This window comes from Thalia democratica, unplaced genomic scaffold (assembly GCF_965202585.1).
Source record: "Thalia democratica unplaced genomic scaffold, ktThaDemo2.hap1.1 HAP1_SCAFFOLD_928, whole genome shotgun sequence".
NCBI lineage: Eukaryota > Metazoa > Chordata > Thaliacea > Salpida > Salpidae > Thalia > Thalia democratica.
In genome coordinates this window covers 2,831-23,169 of record NW_028139873.1, presented here as the reverse complement: position 1 = coordinate 23,169, position 20,339 = coordinate 2,831, and the positions used below count along the sequence as shown (strand labels likewise).

The 20,339-nt window shown below is 26.7% G+C and overlaps 1 protein-coding gene across 1 annotated transcript; it reads left to right on the top strand.

The window, feature by feature from the left end:
• Nucleotides 1-6,080: 6,080 nt before the first annotated feature.
• On the top strand, nt 6,081-19,734 carry LOC145847462 (cilia- and flagella-associated protein 53-like; the record flags this gene model as incomplete). Its single annotated transcript, XM_082953603.1, has 12 exons — nt 6,081-6,183; nt 9,914-10,036; nt 11,613-11,722; nt 12,041-12,214; nt 12,544-12,643; nt 13,206-13,291; nt 14,143-14,313; nt 15,170-15,362; nt 15,737-15,902; nt 16,259-16,361; nt 19,015-19,165; nt 19,664-19,734. Coding segments are annotated over exons 1-12 (1,535 nt in total), but the record flags the coding sequence as incomplete, so codon positions are not given.
• Nucleotides 19,735-20,339: the final 605 nt, after the last annotated feature.

Sequence of the window (20,339 nt, the reverse complement as noted above, 5' to 3'; positions counted from 1 at the left end):
GTGCAGAAATGTTACGTCATAATAATTTTAACAAATTGTTCAATAATTTATACAGCTTGAAAACATGAAGTATTAAACTTGCAAGTATATGTAAGTTTTGTGAAATAAATTAGTACATAAGTAGACAGAGTTATTTAAAGTAGAATCGTCGGTTATGGGGACAGATATTCGATAAATCTTGCCGCTTATTCAGAAGTAGGTCTTTATCTTCTGCTGCAATTACTGCTCTTTCTGTATTGCAAGTTGGGCAAATTCTACTTACTCCGTTGGATGCATGTTTTATCTTTGAAACAATACTCCACTCCATGTTTGGCCTTTTACCGTACCTGTGAAAAAAACTCCAGACATAATCCGATAAACGCGTGCTTTGTTTTTTATTTATATTTTTAAAAGTATGTTTATGATTAGCATATCTATCCTTGAAACTACCTGCTGTACTTCCGATATAAATTTTATCTGGGCCCTTACTTTCAACTTTAACTTTATAAATAACATTTTTAATTAAACAATTACCTTTTAATGGGCAGTTATCTTTGTTTAATTTACGGCAATTACATGTTTTAGGCATATTACTTAACTTATTACTATTAGGGTTAGTTGGTTTTGAATATTTATTTATAGTTTTATTGTTATGTATTTTGCTTATACTTTTAGCGCTATTGTCGCTTACTTGTTCTAAGTTTTCTTTTATCATTTTAGAAATACTTCTAGTTATACGTTGATTATTATAATCTACACTATTGTTAGTACTATTGATATCGATATTTTCATTATCATTAATATTAAAGTTATCATTATAGCTTATATCTTTAATGTTTAAAGTTTTAATATGTTTTACATTATTGTTACCATAATTAAAACTTTTACTATTAGGATTATCATTATTATTACTGTTATTAAAATTATTATTATTATTATTACTGTTATTATTAATTTGATTAGTATAATTAGAAATATTGTTCATATCTACGTTATTACTAACTTTATTACTAGAGTTATTATTTGTATTAGCTTTGACATGTCTATTTTTAAAATTTGAAATTACTGTTTTGTTGTGCGATTGTATTAAAGTTTTAACATTACTCATGCAACTATAAGAAATTTTAACTGTCTTTCTATTAAAATTTTGTTATAAAAGTGGCTATCGGGGAAGTGTTTATCGACAAGCTTTAAAAATTCTTTACCTAAGTTTATATTAACTGAAGAGCAATATGGAGGATTATACCACATTATATGTCGGTTACGCGGTTTTTGCGTTTTTTATCTACATCTAATTTTTCATACTTTAATTTACATTTAAAACCTCGATTTTTTAATTCATTTTCGTACGGTGCTTTTATTTCGTTAAATATCTTTTCATTCGAAGAGAGGGTACTTAGACGTTTTTGTGTCATTACCGGGAGGCATTTTTTTACATGGTAAGGGTGGTCAGAATTAATATTGATAAAGTTTAATAAAGAATTCGGTTTACGGTACGGACGGTAAGTATTATTAGATAAATTTAAAGTAACATCTAAAAAATTCGTTATTTGCGCTCCTATTTCTAAAGTTATTTTAAAACCTATATCAGACATCAATCTAAACGTTGACTTTTTAATTTTTTCGTAAACAAGAGGTTTTGAAAGATCAATAACACCGAGTCCATCATCTCTATACAACCCACAATTATCAAAAATACTTTTGAGTTTATCTAGGATGTATAAGCCTACAAGATCGCATACCTCCGCTCCATGAAAACTACCCATTGGTATATCAAAAAAACTATCGGTATCATTTTTCTTCCATACATCATCACCCGAAAAAAGCAAAGAGTCGCACGAATGGAATAGTCCCGTACCGTAAACCGAATTCTTTATTAAACTTTATCAATATTAATTCTGACCACCCTTACCATGTAAAAAAATGCCTCCCGGTAATGACACAAAAACGTCTAAGTACCCTCTCTTCGAATGAAAAGATATTTAACGAAATAAAAGCACCGTACGAAAATGAATTAACAAATCGAGGTTTTAAATGTAAATTAAAGTATGAAAAATTAGATGTAGATAAAAAACGCAAAAAACCGCGTAACCGACATATAATGTGGTATAATCCTCCATATTGCTCTTCAGTTAATATAAACTTAGGTAAAGAATTTTTAAAGCTTGTCGATAAACACTTCCCCGATAGCCACTTTTATAACAAAATTTTTAATAGAAAGACAGTTAAAATTTCTTATAGTTGCATGAGTAATGTTAAAACTTTAATACAATCGCACAACAAAACAGTAATTTCAAATTTTAAAAATAGACATGTCAAAGCTAATACAAATAATAACTCTAGTAATAAAGTTAGTAATAACGTAGATATGAACAATATTTCTAATTATACTAATCAAATTAATAATAACAGTAATAATAATAATAATAATTTTAATAACAGTAATAATAATGATAATCCTAATAGTAAAAGTTTTAATTATGGTAACAATAATGTAAAACATATTAAAACTTTAAACATTAAAGATATAAGCTATAATGATAACTTTAATATTAATGATAATGAAAATATCGATATCAATAGTACTAACAATAGTGTAGATTATAATAATCAACGTATAACTAGAAGTATTTCTAAAATGATAAAAGAAAACTTAGAACAAGTAAGCGACAATAGCGCTAAAAGTATAAGCAAAATACATAACAATAAAACTATAAATAAATATTCAAAACCAACTAACCCTAATAGTAATAAGTTAAGTAATATGCCTAAAACATGTAATTGCCGTAAATTAAACAAAGATAACTGCCCATTAAAAGGTAATTGTTTAATTAAAAATGTTATTTATAAAGTTAAAGTTGAAAGTAAGGGCCCAGATAAAATTTATATCGGAAGTACAGCAGGTAGTTTCAAGGATAGATATGCTAATCATAAACATACTTTTAAAAATATAAATAAAAAACAAAGCACGCGTTTATCGGATTATGTCTGGAGTTTTTTTCACAGGTACGGTAAAAGGCCAAACATGGAGTGGAGTATTGTTTCAAAGATAAAACATGCATCCAACGGAGTAAGTAGAATTTGCCCAACTTGCAATACAGAAAGAGCAGTAATTGCAGCAGAAGATAAAGACCTACTTCTGAATAAGCGGCAAGATTTATCGAATATCTGTCCCCATAACCGACGATTCTACTTTAAATAACTCTGTCTACTTATGTACTAATTTATTTCACAAAACTTACATATACTTGCAAGTTTAATACTTCATGTTTTCAAGCTGTATAAATTATTGAACAATTTGTTAAAATTATTATGACGTAACATTTCTGCACAACTCAATTTAATTTTCATTTTTAAAACCTGCCTATTCTTAGAGCTTTTTGAGGTTAGTGCCTACTTTTATTAAATTTGTTTTTTTTGTAGATAATTTTATAATTTTATGCTTTTATCCCAAACTTTGTTTTTAAACCATAAAGTCCATTTATAGTTACTACCTAGATAAACACTATACATAATTATACATGCTTTTTTTCTGCTTTTTTTCTAATGTGTGTTAACATTTTATAGACTCCGTAGATCTGTTCTTAAATTTATTTGAGAGCAGTGAAACGCCGTTAGTTGAAATAAAGTTTTAGCACAAGAACATCTGTGATATACATTCCGATAAGCTTAGCTTATCAGGATCTCCAGGATTTAACGCCTTATAACGTTACATCGTATAATAATATATATACTTTACTAGACTACTTTTCTTTGTAAAAATACTTTTAATAAAATTTTATTACAATAAATTTAATGCAACGTATTGCTTGCGATCATACACTTTAAATTAAACAAAATCTTTAAAACTACATAAAACTAAATTTACAAAGAAAATATATAAATTTTTATAAAAGTATGCAAATTATTATTAAAAACTATAGTAAAAATAGCTATTTCTTAAAATTTTGCTTTTTTTTCATAAAGTTTGTAAAAAGTTTTTGTATCAATTAAGAAGTGTCAAATAATACCAATTAATAGTAAATGTATGCAAGTAGTTTTGCGTTTCAAAATAAAAACATGTATTATTTTAATCACAAGACAATCAATAACAGTCTATGTAACATTATGTGTCCTGATTTGACCTTATAACAACTCATTAGCTAGACTTATACTTTCTTGTGAACGATTATTGCTTATATAATTCAAAATTGTGTAAAAAATTAGTTAGGAAATGTTAAAACCTGTATTTTGAATGTTAATTAAAGCAGTGCTTCTGAACCTTTTTCTAGTGGCGGCACCCTTTTCCAAAATTCAACTTTTCTGCGGAACCCCTAATTTTAATTTACATAAAATATTAATTAAATAAATGTCCTTTTTAATTTCGAAAGGCTTCGCAGAACCCCTGAGAGGCGTCGCCGAACCCTAGGATTCCGCGGAACCCCATTTCAGAAGCACTGAATTAAAGTATACTAAACAACTGATTTGGAAACTATTTTACTAATACTCAAATTTCTTTCACAGTTAGATAGTTTTTATGCATTTTGCACACTACTGTTTACTTTTAATGGATCTTTTGCAACTAGTTTACATTTTTACTAATTGTTGAAAAAACTTTTTTGTTTAAAATTGATTTAACTAAAAGAATTTAATTGTGTTTTTCTACTGTTAAAATATAAAAAAAAACGAAAAACAAAAATTTACTACAGGAGAAGACAACTATTAGGCAACTAGTCGGTAGGCATAATTTTTGGCATAATTTACCAAAAAGACTTCTTCCGGAAACTTAAACAAGTTTCTTTGCCAGCACAGTAAATTTAAAAGTTAAAACATAAATATATAAAAACTCTTCATAACTAAATTGTAACAAAGTAAATGTCAAATAAGCACAGTTGTTGAATGAAAATGAAGTGAAAAACATATTACTTAAACTTTTAAAACACTAAGTGTATTTTAAGCAATTCTCATCAGTAGAGTACAAAGCTAACAAATAATAAAATTCTACAAACTTAGATAGTAACCAAATAATCAAGTAATCATAAAATGTTCAAAAGGTTAATAAAAGACAAAAGCATTTAGTAACAGTTATAATTGATCTACAGTAAAACTGAACACCAATAAAATAAAAACAATCTTTATAAAGTATTATGAAAATAAAGCTACAGCATAGTCAAAACATACTTATGCAGCAAATTCTAGAATTGCTTTCACTTCTAAGCCACTATTAACACCAGGTGGTAAGGATCCAGTATTAAACTTAAATAAAAGTATGCTAATCTGCCAACACAGCTGCTGTTGTACAGCAAGTTAAATTGGATTAACGACAAGACATCTAGGGAAAAGAATAAAAGAGCATGTACCAAAAAGTTTAGAGATTTTTTTTCATATAAGAAAGATGATATACCGGTCAAGGTTATAAACGCATGTAAATGTTTATCTATTGCAGAACATTTAGTTAATAATTCAACTTGTGCAAACAGTTATAATAAAAGTAGATTTAAAATTATTAAAACTTGTAGTATTGTTTTCGATTTGATTAAATTAGAAGCTATTTGTATTTTATTAAGGAAACCTGTTTCATGTAAGCAAAAAAAAAAAAGACTATACTGTTTCTTTATTTTCGTAATACTTTATAAGGACTGTTTTTATTTTATTAGTTCTTAGTTTTACTGTAGACCAATTATAACGTAAGTGAATTTATTTGATCTTAACTGCTACTAATTGCTTTTTTTCATTAATCTTTTGACTACTTTATGATTACTTGGTTACTATGTAAGTTTGTAAAATCTTATTACTTGTTAGCTTTGTACTCAATTGATGAGAGTTGCTCGAAATATAATGAGTATTTTTTAAATAAAGTAAACGTTATAGGCAATAATTTCTTTTTATGGGTTATACCGATGTCTACCGCCATTCTAGTAATTAATCGAAACTTTTTCATTAAAAATCGAAGAAGTTTTTAAGTTTTATTGAATCTGGCAAAGCTGCTTGCTTCTACCACTAACAATAAAATAGTGAATACATTAAGTTGTCATAGCATTTTGCACAACATAAAAATTGTAGTTTTTAAAATGCTTAGAGAATTTTAAAACATAAAAATAATAAATTTCAAAGCATACTAAAATTTAACAAAATAGTATGCTTGTTTTTCATGGAGATAGACCTCCAAAATCTTATTTAAAAAATCGAGAAGTTCAAGGCCCAGCACCTTACTCAACTGGAATAGTAAGTTTATTATTCTTACATTTTATTATACTTTCATATATTTTATGTATGCTATTTGATTAAGATATTAAATATTTATAAAGGTCTACTAAATCCTATTAATTACTTAAGTGAAGATTTTTTTTTAATTGAAGGTTTAAGTTTATATACTTTCATATTAAAAAAAAGTTTTGACAAAAAAACATTGTAACTTTTAATTTTAAAATAGTTTGCAAGAATAAAATTACTAATACTTATTTAACTACATTTTTGTATAAAAATAAGATTTTAAATAAAAGTTTAGCAAATAACTTATTCATTTTTAATAATATAAAATCTTTAAATACTTTTAATGTTATTGTAAATATTTTTATACTTTTCACAACATTTTTAAATTGTAGGTAAAACTTAAAATTTAATGTAGTTAATTTTACAAAGAAAATGTATTTGTTTAAAATAATATTCTTAACTCAAATAAGAAAAAAAATCATTTGGTTTGTATAAAAGACTAGTTTAGCTTCACAGCTAAAGCATTCAATATTTTTTTGAAATTAAAATTTAGTCACAAAGCTATTTACTCATAATATGTAAATTACTCATGTGTACACCAACTATCATACAACTTATTAGAATTTAAAAAGTGTTATGATCTTCACACAACTAGTTAGGGCCATAAAAAGGGTCCAATTTTTTTTTTGCAAAAAATAACATTATGCTTTACTTGTAAGCTTAAACATACAATAAGATACTTTTCAATAACATTTTAGAATAAAATCAGTTATGTCAAAAAGGTTTCACTACAAATTTATTTAAGAATAATTTTTTCAGGGTTGCCAAAAACCTTGAATTTTAAACTATTTTCAGATGTAAAGTAACAAAATTTTTATTGGATTAAAAAAATATATCATAAAGATAAAAATTTTTTGTATTGAAAAAAACTTTTTTTCATTAAAAAACACATTTAAAGTCTTTTTACAGTATTTTTTTCAATGTTGTTATACTATTGAAGACAGTTTTTTTAAATTAAGTTTAATTAGAAGTGGACCAAAAATTCTGTTTTTAAAAACCTGGAAGAAATTACAAAAACCTTCAAAACCCTTTTTTTAGACAATTGTTAACATTGAAAAAATTACTAAATTTTGGTTGCTTTCTAGAATTTTATAGCATTTGAATTTAAATTTTCTTTTAATAGTTAAAAAAAACTTGAAAAAAAAAAGAGGAATCTTATTTTTTGATTCTTAAAAAAAAAGTTAGAAATTATAAATTTGCTTGCAAAAAGTTGTTCATTTTTTATTAAAGATTAGACTGAATAAGTTTAAAAGTGGTCGCCTAAAAGATATATTAGTAGATATATTTTTAGTTTTTTTAATTTTTTTTAATTTATGACTTCCATCTATTGAACTCTCCAACTTTGATTGCTTATATCTTAAACGTTACATTGAATTAAAAAGATAGTTTAAAACAACTGATACTTAGTAATTGGTTAAAAAAAAGAAGGTCATCTATGAAAAACAGTTATTCACATTTATGTTTCTTTATAGGATTTGTAAATTAGCATTAGACAGTTATTTTTAATTATTGGGATTTGCATAATTTATTTTGCTAAAATATTAAACTTTTATATGCCGACTAAATGTAAGTGTTAAAATTTGTTTTAAAGATCATACTGAATTGATAGATTTCTGAAGATGATTAAGCTTTTTGGAAGTAAGAAGGTTTTTTTTTAAAGTTGGAATGCTTGTTAAATTATTAACATCAAAATTGTAAAAATTTAGTTAAACATTTCAATTAAATATTACTTTTATTTACTAAGAACTTTTTTGTTAACCTTTTAAAATCTTTTGTTTAGGATATTTTTGTTATTTTTTTTTTGCAATAACAAAGGTATTTTCGATTTGATAATAAATTTGCTAGTTGTGCAAAGTTTCTTATAAATAGTTTTATAAATGTCTTCATAAATATAGTAATTAATTGGTGCTATTCTACCTCAGGATTTCTAGCTATTCTATGTATAAAGTAAAAATGAATTTGAAAGAAAATTTTAAATAAAATTTTTTTTTGTAAACAAATGAAATGGGAAAGTCTCCAAACTGTATTTTATCAAATGTGTTATAAAAAAAATCAAATATATAAGGTATATTTGCTACCCCTTGTTTATTACGTCCTTTTACTGTGAACACAATGTGCATAGATTTGTAAGAGTAACTGTGTTTAAATAGTTATTTTTTTTTCAAAAGATCACGTTTGTAACTTTTTTCTACAAAAAAAATAAAAGTTTTGCACTTTAGTGCTATAAAATTTTTGATTGAATTCTATTTTATAGACCCATTAAGGCCATAGAGGAGTAAATAACTTTTTTATTTAATATTATTGTTAAACTAAAAAATAAGCTTTTTTATTGGTTGCTTTTTGTTGTTTTCAAAAATTCACAGTACCTTTTAAGATACAAGCACTCAAAGTCAAATAAATTCTTAAAGGAAGACACAAACTATAGAGTCTAAAAAGAAAAAAATACTAAAAAATGTTCTTATTCTACAAGTTTTGAGCAATTGTTCTATAACTTTCCATTATAATCTTTAAGAATATTATAACAATCTTTATTATAAAATAATTAATTAAAAAAATATTTTTATATCACAAAAAGCGAAAAAAAGAGGTTTTTTTTACTTGATAGGTCATAAATGTTTTACTTAAATTTATAAAATAGTTTTTTCCAACAATTATTTAAAGTGTTACAAAGTAAATTTCCTGAATATTTGGGATATTGGTTGATAGAAAGGATTTTTCAAGTAGTTTTTCAAAATTTCTACTAGATTGTTTATTACTATTGTAAGTTTATTGTCATACGAAGGACCCAGGCATCAAAACTTAGGCCACTTATACAGAAAGACATACAACAAAAAGACAAAAATTAACCAAAATTTTACATTAAAAATGAAAAAGAATCTGAGTTTAACTAACTAAAGTTTAAAATTAACATAAAAAAACAAAAATTATAACACAAAATTTATAATTCCGGTGCTTCCAAAAGAGAACAACAATATCCATCTCCAACTTCACCGGAACAAATGGTTTCACTCCAAAACTGGTTTCACTTTCATTCGAACAACTGGCTTCAAATTATTTGAACAACTGGTTCAGCCTTCATTTGAGTAACTGGTTTAACTTTTATTCATACAACTTGTTTCACTTTTACTTGTATAACTAGAACAGCTTTTATCTGAACAACGTGTTTCACTTTTGTTAGGAGAGCCTGCTTCATATTTACTTTCAAATCTTTAATACTCAGATAACTCAGTGTTTGTTGGACTTTTGTAGTAGCTGATAAATGTTGAGAACACTGACTATAAACAAAACTTAAAAACCCAAGGCCCCAAGCACTTTAAAAGGCCAATTAACTATGTATTAAGGAACATGTTTTGTTATACACAGAGGAAAGGCGCCGCTAATAAAATAAAGCTATAGGTTAAGCCAAATTAGACAAATACAACCAGTGGTCAAAGAAGAAATAACAAAAAAAAAACTTATGAATTTTGCTGACAAAGTTTGATTTTTTTTCTATACATTTGTATTGAAAAAAAAAAGAACATATCTTAACAAATAGTAAGCAGTTTTATGTATGTGAAGAGTATCTTAGAGTAAGTTTTAAAAGTATTTTGTTTGCTTCAACTACTTGCAAATATTTTAACAATTTTAGAATTAACTAACAATTTAAGTAGTAGTAGTAATTATACTTTTGTTTAATTAACAGATAGCCAAGCAACCTTCAAAGAAAAAATCAAATGAAGCAAAAATATTAGAAAGAAGGCGTAGGGAAGAAAGTTTGTATGAAACTCTAAAACAAATGAATATAGATAACAGAATTCGTTTCAAGGTGTTTCAACTAATATTTTTGTAAAAATATTTTATTAAACTAAGAGGTAAACTAAATGGTAATTACTAACTACTATTTATGCCTTATTTTAGGCTTAGTTATGCTTTGTTTTTTAAACATTTAAAAAATTTTCCCAGTTTGATTATTTAAGTATAAAAAAGTCTTTTTTAATAAAAAGTTTAAATAACAGCATCATAATTTTTATTAGACTCCACACAGTAAGTATCTAGCTTTAGTTGCTGAAGAAAAAGTATAATTATAAACTAGCTTTTAACGAATTTATATTATTAAAACTTGTTAACAAGTCATTATCATGTTGTAAGTTTTGATGTAGCTTTACTTAATCTTTGTAGATCTTTACAGTCACTATTGAAACTCTATATGAAATAAGTTGTCCAAAAAAGTTGTTCACAAATTTCTATAATATTAATTTTAAAGTTAAGTTTTTAGTTTCTCATCACAATTGTCAAAAAGTTGAAAAAAAATTTTTTACCCTACAAACTAAATATATATTTTGATAGAAAAAAAAAACTTTGGTTAAAAGTTGTTCATAACTTTCTTAATATTGTATAAGTAAAGTTTAAAAATAGCTACTTGAAAACGTTACGAGGAGATAGATTTTTATTAAAATAGTGTATTATTCACTATTTAGTTTACACCTCTCATAAAGGACTTATTTTATATTACTACTTTGATAGCTTATATTCTAAAAGTTACTTCGAATTCTATGAAGTGTGATAACTAACTAGAACTTATAAAAAAACTAAAAAAAAAAGTGTTTACCTTCCTATGCCCTTAATTTTCGTAAATAAATCTTATCACCTATGGACTTAGTTTTAAGAACATGTTTATAATGTAAAACTTTACATGTATTAGCTTATTTGATCAGTACAACTATAACTTGTTGCCAAATGTTTACATTTTATATATATAATTTTGAAAGTAAATCTTAGTATAGTAATTTGTTTATCTAAATTTGTTATATGTAAAGCTTGCTGGGTTTAATTGTTTTTAAACATATATTTAAAAATTTTTTATATTGATGTTTTTATCAAAATGATTTTTTCTAAAAATTAGACAGCATTATCATTTACGTACAAGTTTAGAAGTGAATCTGAGTGTTTTGTTTTGTCGTTTTAATTTTTTTAATATGTAATGGAATACTTTATGACTGCATGACATCAGAAATTATGAATTTAAAAACTTTTCAAAATGTTTAAAAAAAACTTGCTGTACTAATAAGCTTGTTGAAAATTCCAAATATATTTTCACCTAAGCGTTTAAAAATTTATTATCAAGGATGTTTAAAATTAAATTGTTCTTACTTTTTGATAAACTAACCTTTTTCAAGTGTATTTTTTCAACAATTTTATCAATATTATAAAACCGACTACTATACCTTTTAGTACGTTAGTTCAAATTAAGTATAAGATATTGTTTTTTTTAATTGTAGTTTATAATTTTTAAAGCCAAAAAAAAAAAACGTAATATAAAAGATCTCTGCTTTATTTTTTATTAAATTGTGTTTTTAATCTACTAGTTATTTTTTTTATCATGCTGTATTTCAATATTACAGTCAGACTGGGTTAAAACAACTGACAAAAGATTTGAAAGGAATTATGTTAAAGACAGGCTTAATGAGGCTTTAGATAATGAAGAACTGGAACTTAACAAAAAGAGACAAAGGTTGTAGCAGGTTTCAATTTTTTTTTATACTATAAAAGTTATTTATTAGTATAATTAGTGTATATCATTTAAGATACATAAAGAAAATTAATATTGAAAAAATAAGTTATGGTATAGAATATGTTTTACGATTTAAAAGGTAGTACAATAATTAAGAAAAGCCTTTTCGTCATAAATAACTTAGTTATTTTTATTAAATAAAATAATAATAATTAGCTAGAATGTAAAGTTTTTCTATGAAATTGTTTTCTTTTTTTATGTTCTATAATCAAAAGTAAGTGTTTTGTATGCTAAAACGCGTAACAAATCAAACAACAGGTTGAAAAGTTTGCTACTTCACGAAGAAGACAAATGTTTGGAAGATGCGGCAGCTCTTCACCTCAATGAGGATCAGAGGTTTGAAAAGTTGAAGCAAAGAGCTGAAATGTTGAAGAAGCAGCGAGAGGAAGAAAGAATGAAAGTTGTACGAGAGAAAAGAGAGCTTCAATTTTTGTAAGTTTAAAGAAATGAAATTTTTAGCATTGTATGTTTTTTATCGAATTCTTTAGCTTAATTTAGTTCTGTATTTTGACTTTCTTAGTGTTATTTAGTTTATTAGTTTAAGATTGTTGAAATGAATATTTTAAATGTTAGTAAAATAAAAATAATTGTTTCTTAATAAATTAGGATCCTGATACTAGTTTAAAATCAAGATCCATCCAGTTTTGTTAGATCACTAATTTAAACTAGTATTCTGATTTGTTTTATTATTACTATGTAAGTAAGTTACTAACATAAGTTATTCAATAGGTCAACATTAAAAAGTTTTTATTAAACTTCAGAGCTAGATGTGAAGAAATACGGCCAATCATATCAAAAAAGCAAACAGTTGAAGTTTTCCAAGACAGATGTAAACAAGTTGAAATGAAAGCAGTTTTGCAAGTAAGTTATTTTATTTAAATCAAATCACCTATTAAAGCTAATTTGTACAGTAAAAATTATTTTTATCAGACTAGAAAATTTATTTAATTTTTTATTACTTCATGGTCGATTAGAAAAAACGATTTGATGTGAATTAAGAAATAAAAAAGAATTTTTTTAGCAGGTATTAAATTTATCAAAAACAAAAAAGAAAAATAATAGTCATTTAGTATTATCAATTTTTAAAACTTCAATTCAGTATTGCTTATCAGCACTTTTTTAAAAACAAGTAAGTAACACTATTCTACAAAGTAAACAGCAGCATAATAACTGTATGCAGTTAAAAGTTATTCTACTTGTTTTTTAAAATAAGTTTGACCCGGTAAATCTTACGGCTACACTGTTTTGATTAAAAATTATTTAAATCAAAAAGTATATTTTTTCAGTAATACTTTTTGTATACAATTATACGTAATTACATGTATACTTTGTTTTACTACAATTTATGCATTCAGTTAAAAAAAAAACTCTTTACAATAAAGTTTTAACAAGCTGAACTTTGTTTAACCAGTTGTTTTAACAGAAGCGTAGATTGGAAGAGGAGGCCATGTATGCTGAGCTGTGGGAAAAAGACAGACTGGCCAAAGCTGCAAGGGAGGAAAGGAGGAAGTGATGAGAGTTGAGAGAGATGCGTGAGTTTTTGTTTCCTTTCTGTTCTCATCACAATTGTTTGTATTTTATTTCTAGCAGATTAATTTTTATGTATTCAGTAGCCAAAACAGTTTCTAAACTTGTAGAGTTGTTTAAAAAGATATTAGAAAAGTTTTTCAGTAAATTGTTATAATCAACTTGGTTATTTATTTTTGTGAAACATTTTAAAGACTTTTTATTATATCCAAAAGTTATCGTTATGAAAAGGTTGGTAAATGAAAACATTTTTTAACGTTAAAATAAAAAGAGTTTTAAATAATGAAATGTGTAGTTTTTATGTTGTGAATAGCTATTAAACTGTTGCATAACAGTACTTATTTTTAACTTTAGTTTTATTGCTACATACTTGATTAAACTTAGGATGATACCACGTTTATAATAGTTAAAACATTTTTAAAGTATTTTTTAAAGTTTGAAATTATTTGAAAACTATAAAAGTTTGCGTTTCTTGTGGACTGGAAAATTTAAGAAGCAAAACAAAAGCTACTTTTGATAATTAATATTTTTTACAATTTTTAAATTGTCTTCTTTTGTTTTTAATTATAAATTAATTCTAAAGTGTTGGATTGAAAAAGTTTTTCTTTAATTAGTATGTTATTTTTCTTCCACATTGTTCAAAAATTTTTAGTTTATAAAAATATTTATGAAAACTAGTAATTATTGGAGAAAATCAAATATTTTAATATTTTTTTTATTATTTCCGACAATTTTTTATGTCTTTGATGCAACTTTTAAAAATGTATATTTAGCAGCTTCAAACAAGCTTCAGCTAAAATATATATTGAACTTTTAATTTTATGGTGTTTTAGCGAGCAAGTCAGAGGATTGAACATTCAAATGGCCGCGAAAGCATCCAGATCTGATGAAGCATTGAGAGTGAAATTAGATGAGTTGAAAATGGTCGACGAAGAAAGAAAAATGATTAAAATGGAAGATGAAAAAGCTTGGGTAGACAAAAAGAAAATGCAAAACAAAACTAAGTGAGTTGTTACAAGTTGCATAAATGGTATTGGGTAAAAAATTTATAGGAAGTTTCATTACACTATACTGTTTTAGAATTTTTATCCTATGATACAAAGTCTACCATAAAATAAGTTGTCAATATTATTAGATCGAGAGTTTTGTTTTTGTTTTTAATATTTAAAGCTTTGTATAAATTTTAGAGTTCTTTAAACTTGTTTAAACATTACACATTTTAGAATTACTTAAAGTTTACTTAAAAATAGTTTTTATTTTTAACTTCAATTGCTTAATCATTAATTATGCAAATTGTTTTTACTTAAAGTACTATATTCATAAAGTATTTGATGATTTCTTTTAAATACTAACGAAGTTATAGTACGCCTAATTTGGAAAAAAAACAAAAAAACTGTTGATATTTGAGGAAAGTTTTATTTATTACTTTTACTTAAAAATTAATTTATCATTTTATAGTTTTTATTTATTTTTTAGTTAGATAGGCGTAAAAGATTAGTAAATACTGTTTTTAGCTTAGTTTTTCTTTAATTGTAGCAATATTTTAGAATTTTTAACGTCTATCTTTTGAATAAAGTTTAAAGGTTTCAATAAAATATAAAATTTTGTTCAAATTTACCTTTTATCTTTATGTAATGTTGTTTTACTTTTTATATTAATGACCAAAACAATATATAAGTATACTAAAGTAGTTTTAGTGAACTGCTGTGATAAATTACATAGCAAAGTTTTAACAAAAGATTCTTTTTTAAATAAAGTTGTAGCTAATTAAGTAATTCTTTAATCCTGAAATTTAAACCAACTGCTTTAATAAGTTGAAACATTTTTTATTACCGACACTTTTTTATTAAAAAATTACAGAACACAATTGGACAACATGATCCGTTACAAGATAAAGAAGTCGGCCATCGCTCATCAGGAAGAGCTTGCTCTCGACATGAAGATCCTCGAAAAGTGTCTGGAAGATCTGAGAGTTGAGGAGCTGGGAAGACAGGATGACAGGCAGCGACTCAAGAAGGAAACTCTCCAGTACCTTGACTACCTCAGGGAACAGGTTGCATGTTTGTTTTCCGCTTGAAAGTATTTGTTGATTTTCAGTTAAGTTTCCTTGGGAGCGATTTCGCCTTTTAGAGGGCTATAACTAGTGAAGAGTAATGAGTGATTGACTAGTAAAGGGGCAGTAATTAATAAAAGTAGGGGGCGACTATTTTCTTATTTTCACTCAAGTAGGCTATTTTTAAAATGAGTTTAGTGAGCTATAAACTAGTTAAATGTAAATGAGATAATTAACTACTAAATGGGCGATAAAGGGTGATTATTTTTACTCTTATTAAATTGAGTTTAGTAAGCCCTGCACTAAAGTTGTAACCACATATCTTGAAAATAAGTTATCACTGTAAAATTGTCACCATCAAATGCTTTTCTAAGGTTCGCTTTGAGGCGCAACGGGAGGCCGAGCTGGAGGAAATGATGGAGGAGGAAATGAAGCTGCTGTGGAAGAAGAGGATCGAAGAGTACAAGAGAGAGAAGGCGAGCAGAGACAAGCTGCTGAAGGAGGTCATTGACGTGCGCAGGGACCAAATTCAGCGCAAAAGTATGTTTGTATTTTGTGCTTATATAAATTTTTGTTTGATAGTGTTATCTTGTTTAACTGGTAGACAGGTTGTTAAGCTGAAAATAAGCTTTTAGTTTTTTTTTAGTGCAAATGTTGTTTAATGTTATATATGTTGTAAAATTAAATTTGTATGTAAGATGTTTAAGAATAATTTGATTCCGAACAAGTAATTCATTTCTTAATTAATCTTTTTACACCTGATACAGCAAGACATCGTTTCTTATAGATGTACTTGTTGTTTAATAAAAAAATCAGCTTGTGTGTGACAACATCTTCTTTAGTCTGTGTAAATTTAGTAGTCATTTCCCTACACAAACCTCAGTTTATTTTTAAAGTGGATGAAATTGAAAACGAAAAAGCGCATAAAGTTGAAGACAAAAAAATGATGGACAAAATGGTGGCAGAATATCAGCAGGATAAGGCTGACGAAACAAGAATGTAAGTTGAATTTCAAAATATATAATAATAGTTTTTATATTTCAACTAATTAGTCGTGTATAGCACTTTGTGGCCATTAATGCTTAACTCATTTGTTTAGTTTTTTAGGTTTGTCATTTGACTAGGAGTATAAAACAAACATTTAGAAGTTATTTTAGTGGAGGTGTTAAACTTAAGCTAGTTTTATTGGTTTTAGAAGTAAAAACAAAATGTATAAAGGCTATGGTAGAATAAAGGAAGATTACTGTATAATTTGTTTTTATTTTTATTCCAGTGAAGTTACTTCACTAGGATCTTTTGTTAGCAAACAATTAAACCTAAATTTTGAACAGTTAAAGGCTATGTGATAATTGTTTTATATTAGTAAAGGTTAATTGTTTGGCTGGGAAATACTTGTTATTAAATAGTTGCAAATTTTTTGCAACAATAAGTTATTTTGAAGTAAGTTATTAAAACTTTTTTAAAGCTAAAAATAACAAATAGTATAACAATTAGTCGCGAACTTTAAAAATGTCACTAGTAAAAATAGTGTGGGAGTTGTGAAAGTTATTACTAGTGATGTACCGGACTCACTATCCGGGTCCGGCCGGATATTGCCATTTTTGTCTGATATCCGGATCCGGCCGGACTCTAATTTGAAAAAAAAGTCCGGATCCGGTTCCAGCCGGATTCTAATTTGAAAAAAAAAGTCTGGGTCCGGTTCCGGCCGGATTCTAATTTGAAAAAAAAAGTCCGGATCCGGGTCCGGCCGGATCCTAACAGAGATCCGGCCGGACCCGGATCTAATTAGTAAAAAAGAGCATATTGAAAAATATGTTTTTAAAAACAAACCCTGTGTTAATTAATAAGAGTCATTTTCGTCACTTAAAATTAAACACCTACCCCGATTGGCTCATTTTGTACACGTGACTAATTTACACTTGTTTACATTTAAACTATGAAATAAACATTTCATGAAATGCAACTCTTTACATATGTTGTAAAATTGAAAACTTTGGAATGAATACTTGCATTACTTATTGTTTTAAGTTGAGCTCAGAGAATATTTAGAGTTAATACGGTTGAATGTACGAGCCAATGAGAATCATATGACGAAATGTTTCAAACTAAATACTGATGCAACAAAACATCAGAACATGACAGGCAGTTTATATGTAAGCAGTTAGTTAGTTTGGTGAGCAGCTTAAAGCAACAAAATATCTTGAACTTTTTGTGAATGCTTATTGTAAGTAGTGTTTTGTTTTAAAAGTGAATATTTCAACTGGTGTTTAATTGTTTAAATATTTAAGCCAGGTTTATAGTTTAATAGTTTATGAAAAATTTTACAGTTTCTTGTTTACTAAAAGTTTTATTTAATTTTTAGTATATTGTTTTAAGTCTTTTGAAATAGATTTAAATAGTTTCCAGTTTTTAAAGTGTTACCAAAGTAATTAATAATTTTGTATATGCTAGTATTTCTTGTTGTGTTTTATGTAAAAGATTCATCACTCAAAACTGTTGTGTCTGATTATAGAAAGTAGTCTCAGTTTGAATTTAGTATTTGTTAGATATTAATTATATACGGTAGGATTTAATTATGATGGGTACTACTAAAAAGTTAAGTGTACCACAATCAGTCCACAACTTTACCACCAAATTGTCAACCTTTGCTAGCTGTTATCTGATTATTAGATTAAAGTAATTTTAAAAACCTCATTCTGACTCAGGCTTGTTTATACTCACTCTAGCTAGTTTTATTGACTTAAACAGTGGCAACCCTGCTAGTTTGAAAATTTTTGGGAATTTTAGAAAATCTTGGACTGCCTGCCTGCCTGCCTCAAGCTAGTTTAGTTTTTTGTAAAAACTCAGGCTAGTTTTCTTTTAGATTTTGAATGAGTTTGAGCTGATCCAGTTTTCAATATTTTGTAATTTTCTAGTGTATTTTGTTCATGAACTTGATTACAGATTTTTAATTGTAAATAACACCTAAATTTGTAAACCTTGTGGCTCGCTGTTCTACTTATTATCAGATTAAAGTTATTTTTTTTAGTTTTTAAAAACCTCATTGTGACTTAGGCTAGCTTATACTAATGATGTACCGTACTCACTATCCGGGTCCGGCCGGATATTGCCATTTTTGTCTGATATCCGGATCCGGCCGGACTCTAATTTGAAAAAAAAGTCCGGATCCGGTTCCGGCCGGATTCTAATTTGAAAAAAAAGTCCGGATCCGGTTCCGGCCGGATTCTAATTTGAAAAAAAAGTCCGGATCCGGTTCCGGCCGGATTCTGATTTGAAAAAAAAGTCCGGATCCGGGTCCGGCCGGACCCGAAATTGTGGGTCCGGTACATCACTAGTTATTACTGCATGTGCAAGAAGGGAATTCCGTGGAACTTTGTCATTAGGTTAACATAGAGAAACGTATACCAGTTTTAATAAGTCAAGTACTTTGCAAATTGTAGTTCTGGAATTTCTAAAAGTTTTTATATTTGCTATAAACTGAACTTTAGTACTATTTCTTGACTGTTTGTTATGGGTACATTTTTAAAATAAACAACGCTTGCCTGTCGCCCATGAGTTTAGAAAACACCAGTGCAAGTTTTAAACAATATTATTAAGAAACCTTTAAAACTTTAAAATATTTAAGTACCCAAACATGAACTTTACACAACAGCACAGCAATGAAGAATTACCAGCACGCGTCCGATTTGCTCGAACAAATGAGGTACGAGCGCGAACTGAAGTACCAGCAGGAAATTGAGCGTCAACGCGAGATAGAGGAAGGGCTGAGAGCTGAACAGCAATACAAAGAATCCATGCAAAAGGTTTTTTTGAGTTGTACTTAGAAGTAAAGCTCACAATGTCGTTTTCAGTTGAATGTTGTTAGCTTTAGCAACAAACAGATAAAAATTGAGCAACATGTTGTTAAACCGTGTGAAAGTAGATTATAAAGTTTTAAAATTATCTTACAAAATTTTTTTTCATTTTGTTCTAAAAGCATAAAGTTCATATCTATGTGTTTTTTTTTAGTGTTATGATTTGCTTTATTTTATCATTAAATATGTTTCAAAGAAATACTTAAACAATTGCTTAAACAAATATTTCATTTAAAAGCCAAAGTTATTTTTTGTAAAAAACAATGTTGGACTTCCCCTATGCCCTTAATAAAAGCACTCTTTACTAAAGTTTTTCTTCTGAAATTCTTGATAATTTAAATACCGATTTAATGCTCAAGAGTGTTTTCACTTCCGAAAGCTCGTCAAAACTTACAGAACATCAAATTAAAATTTTTTAAACTAACTAATTAGTATTTCAAACACAAGGTTTTGGAGGGAGTGGGAATAAACAACTACAAACCAGCACCCAATGAGGAGGAATATGCGGAGTTCAAATGGTTACTTAGGAGGGTATCCCCCTATATTTGATGTAAAAAAGATTTAAACGCAATATATTTGATATCAACGAAACAAAACTATATTTTTGCACTTAGTATTTGAGTTTTGTTTTAAAATTTTATTTTGTTGGTACTCAACCGTTTTAAGCCTTTTAAACACGCTAATTATTTAGGTAAGGATTTTAAAATTAATCCGTTTTTGTTAGCATTTTAAATATATTTTGAAGTCTAGCTTATTAAATCGAATTTTTTGACTGTGAAAGTTTAGTCGTCATACTGTGTAAAACTACATTGCTTTTATTTATTTTTGTCAGTTGTTGTTTAATATTGATAATAATAATCACTTATTTTCTCTGTTTTATCATTTTCGTGCTAAATAAATGCTGTATCAATTTGAAAATAAAATAAAGCTTGTAAAATTTTATACCACTTCTTCAATTATCAGTATACCTCATATGAAAAAAATTTAAAGTATACTTAAAAGTAGTTTTACTAGTACAAGTTTTAAGCGTTGTTGTTAAATTTCAAAAAAATTAATTTTGAAAATTTAGTTCAAGTAGTTTAGCTGTTTCATTAAAACGTATTTTATTTAAATTATAAAGTTG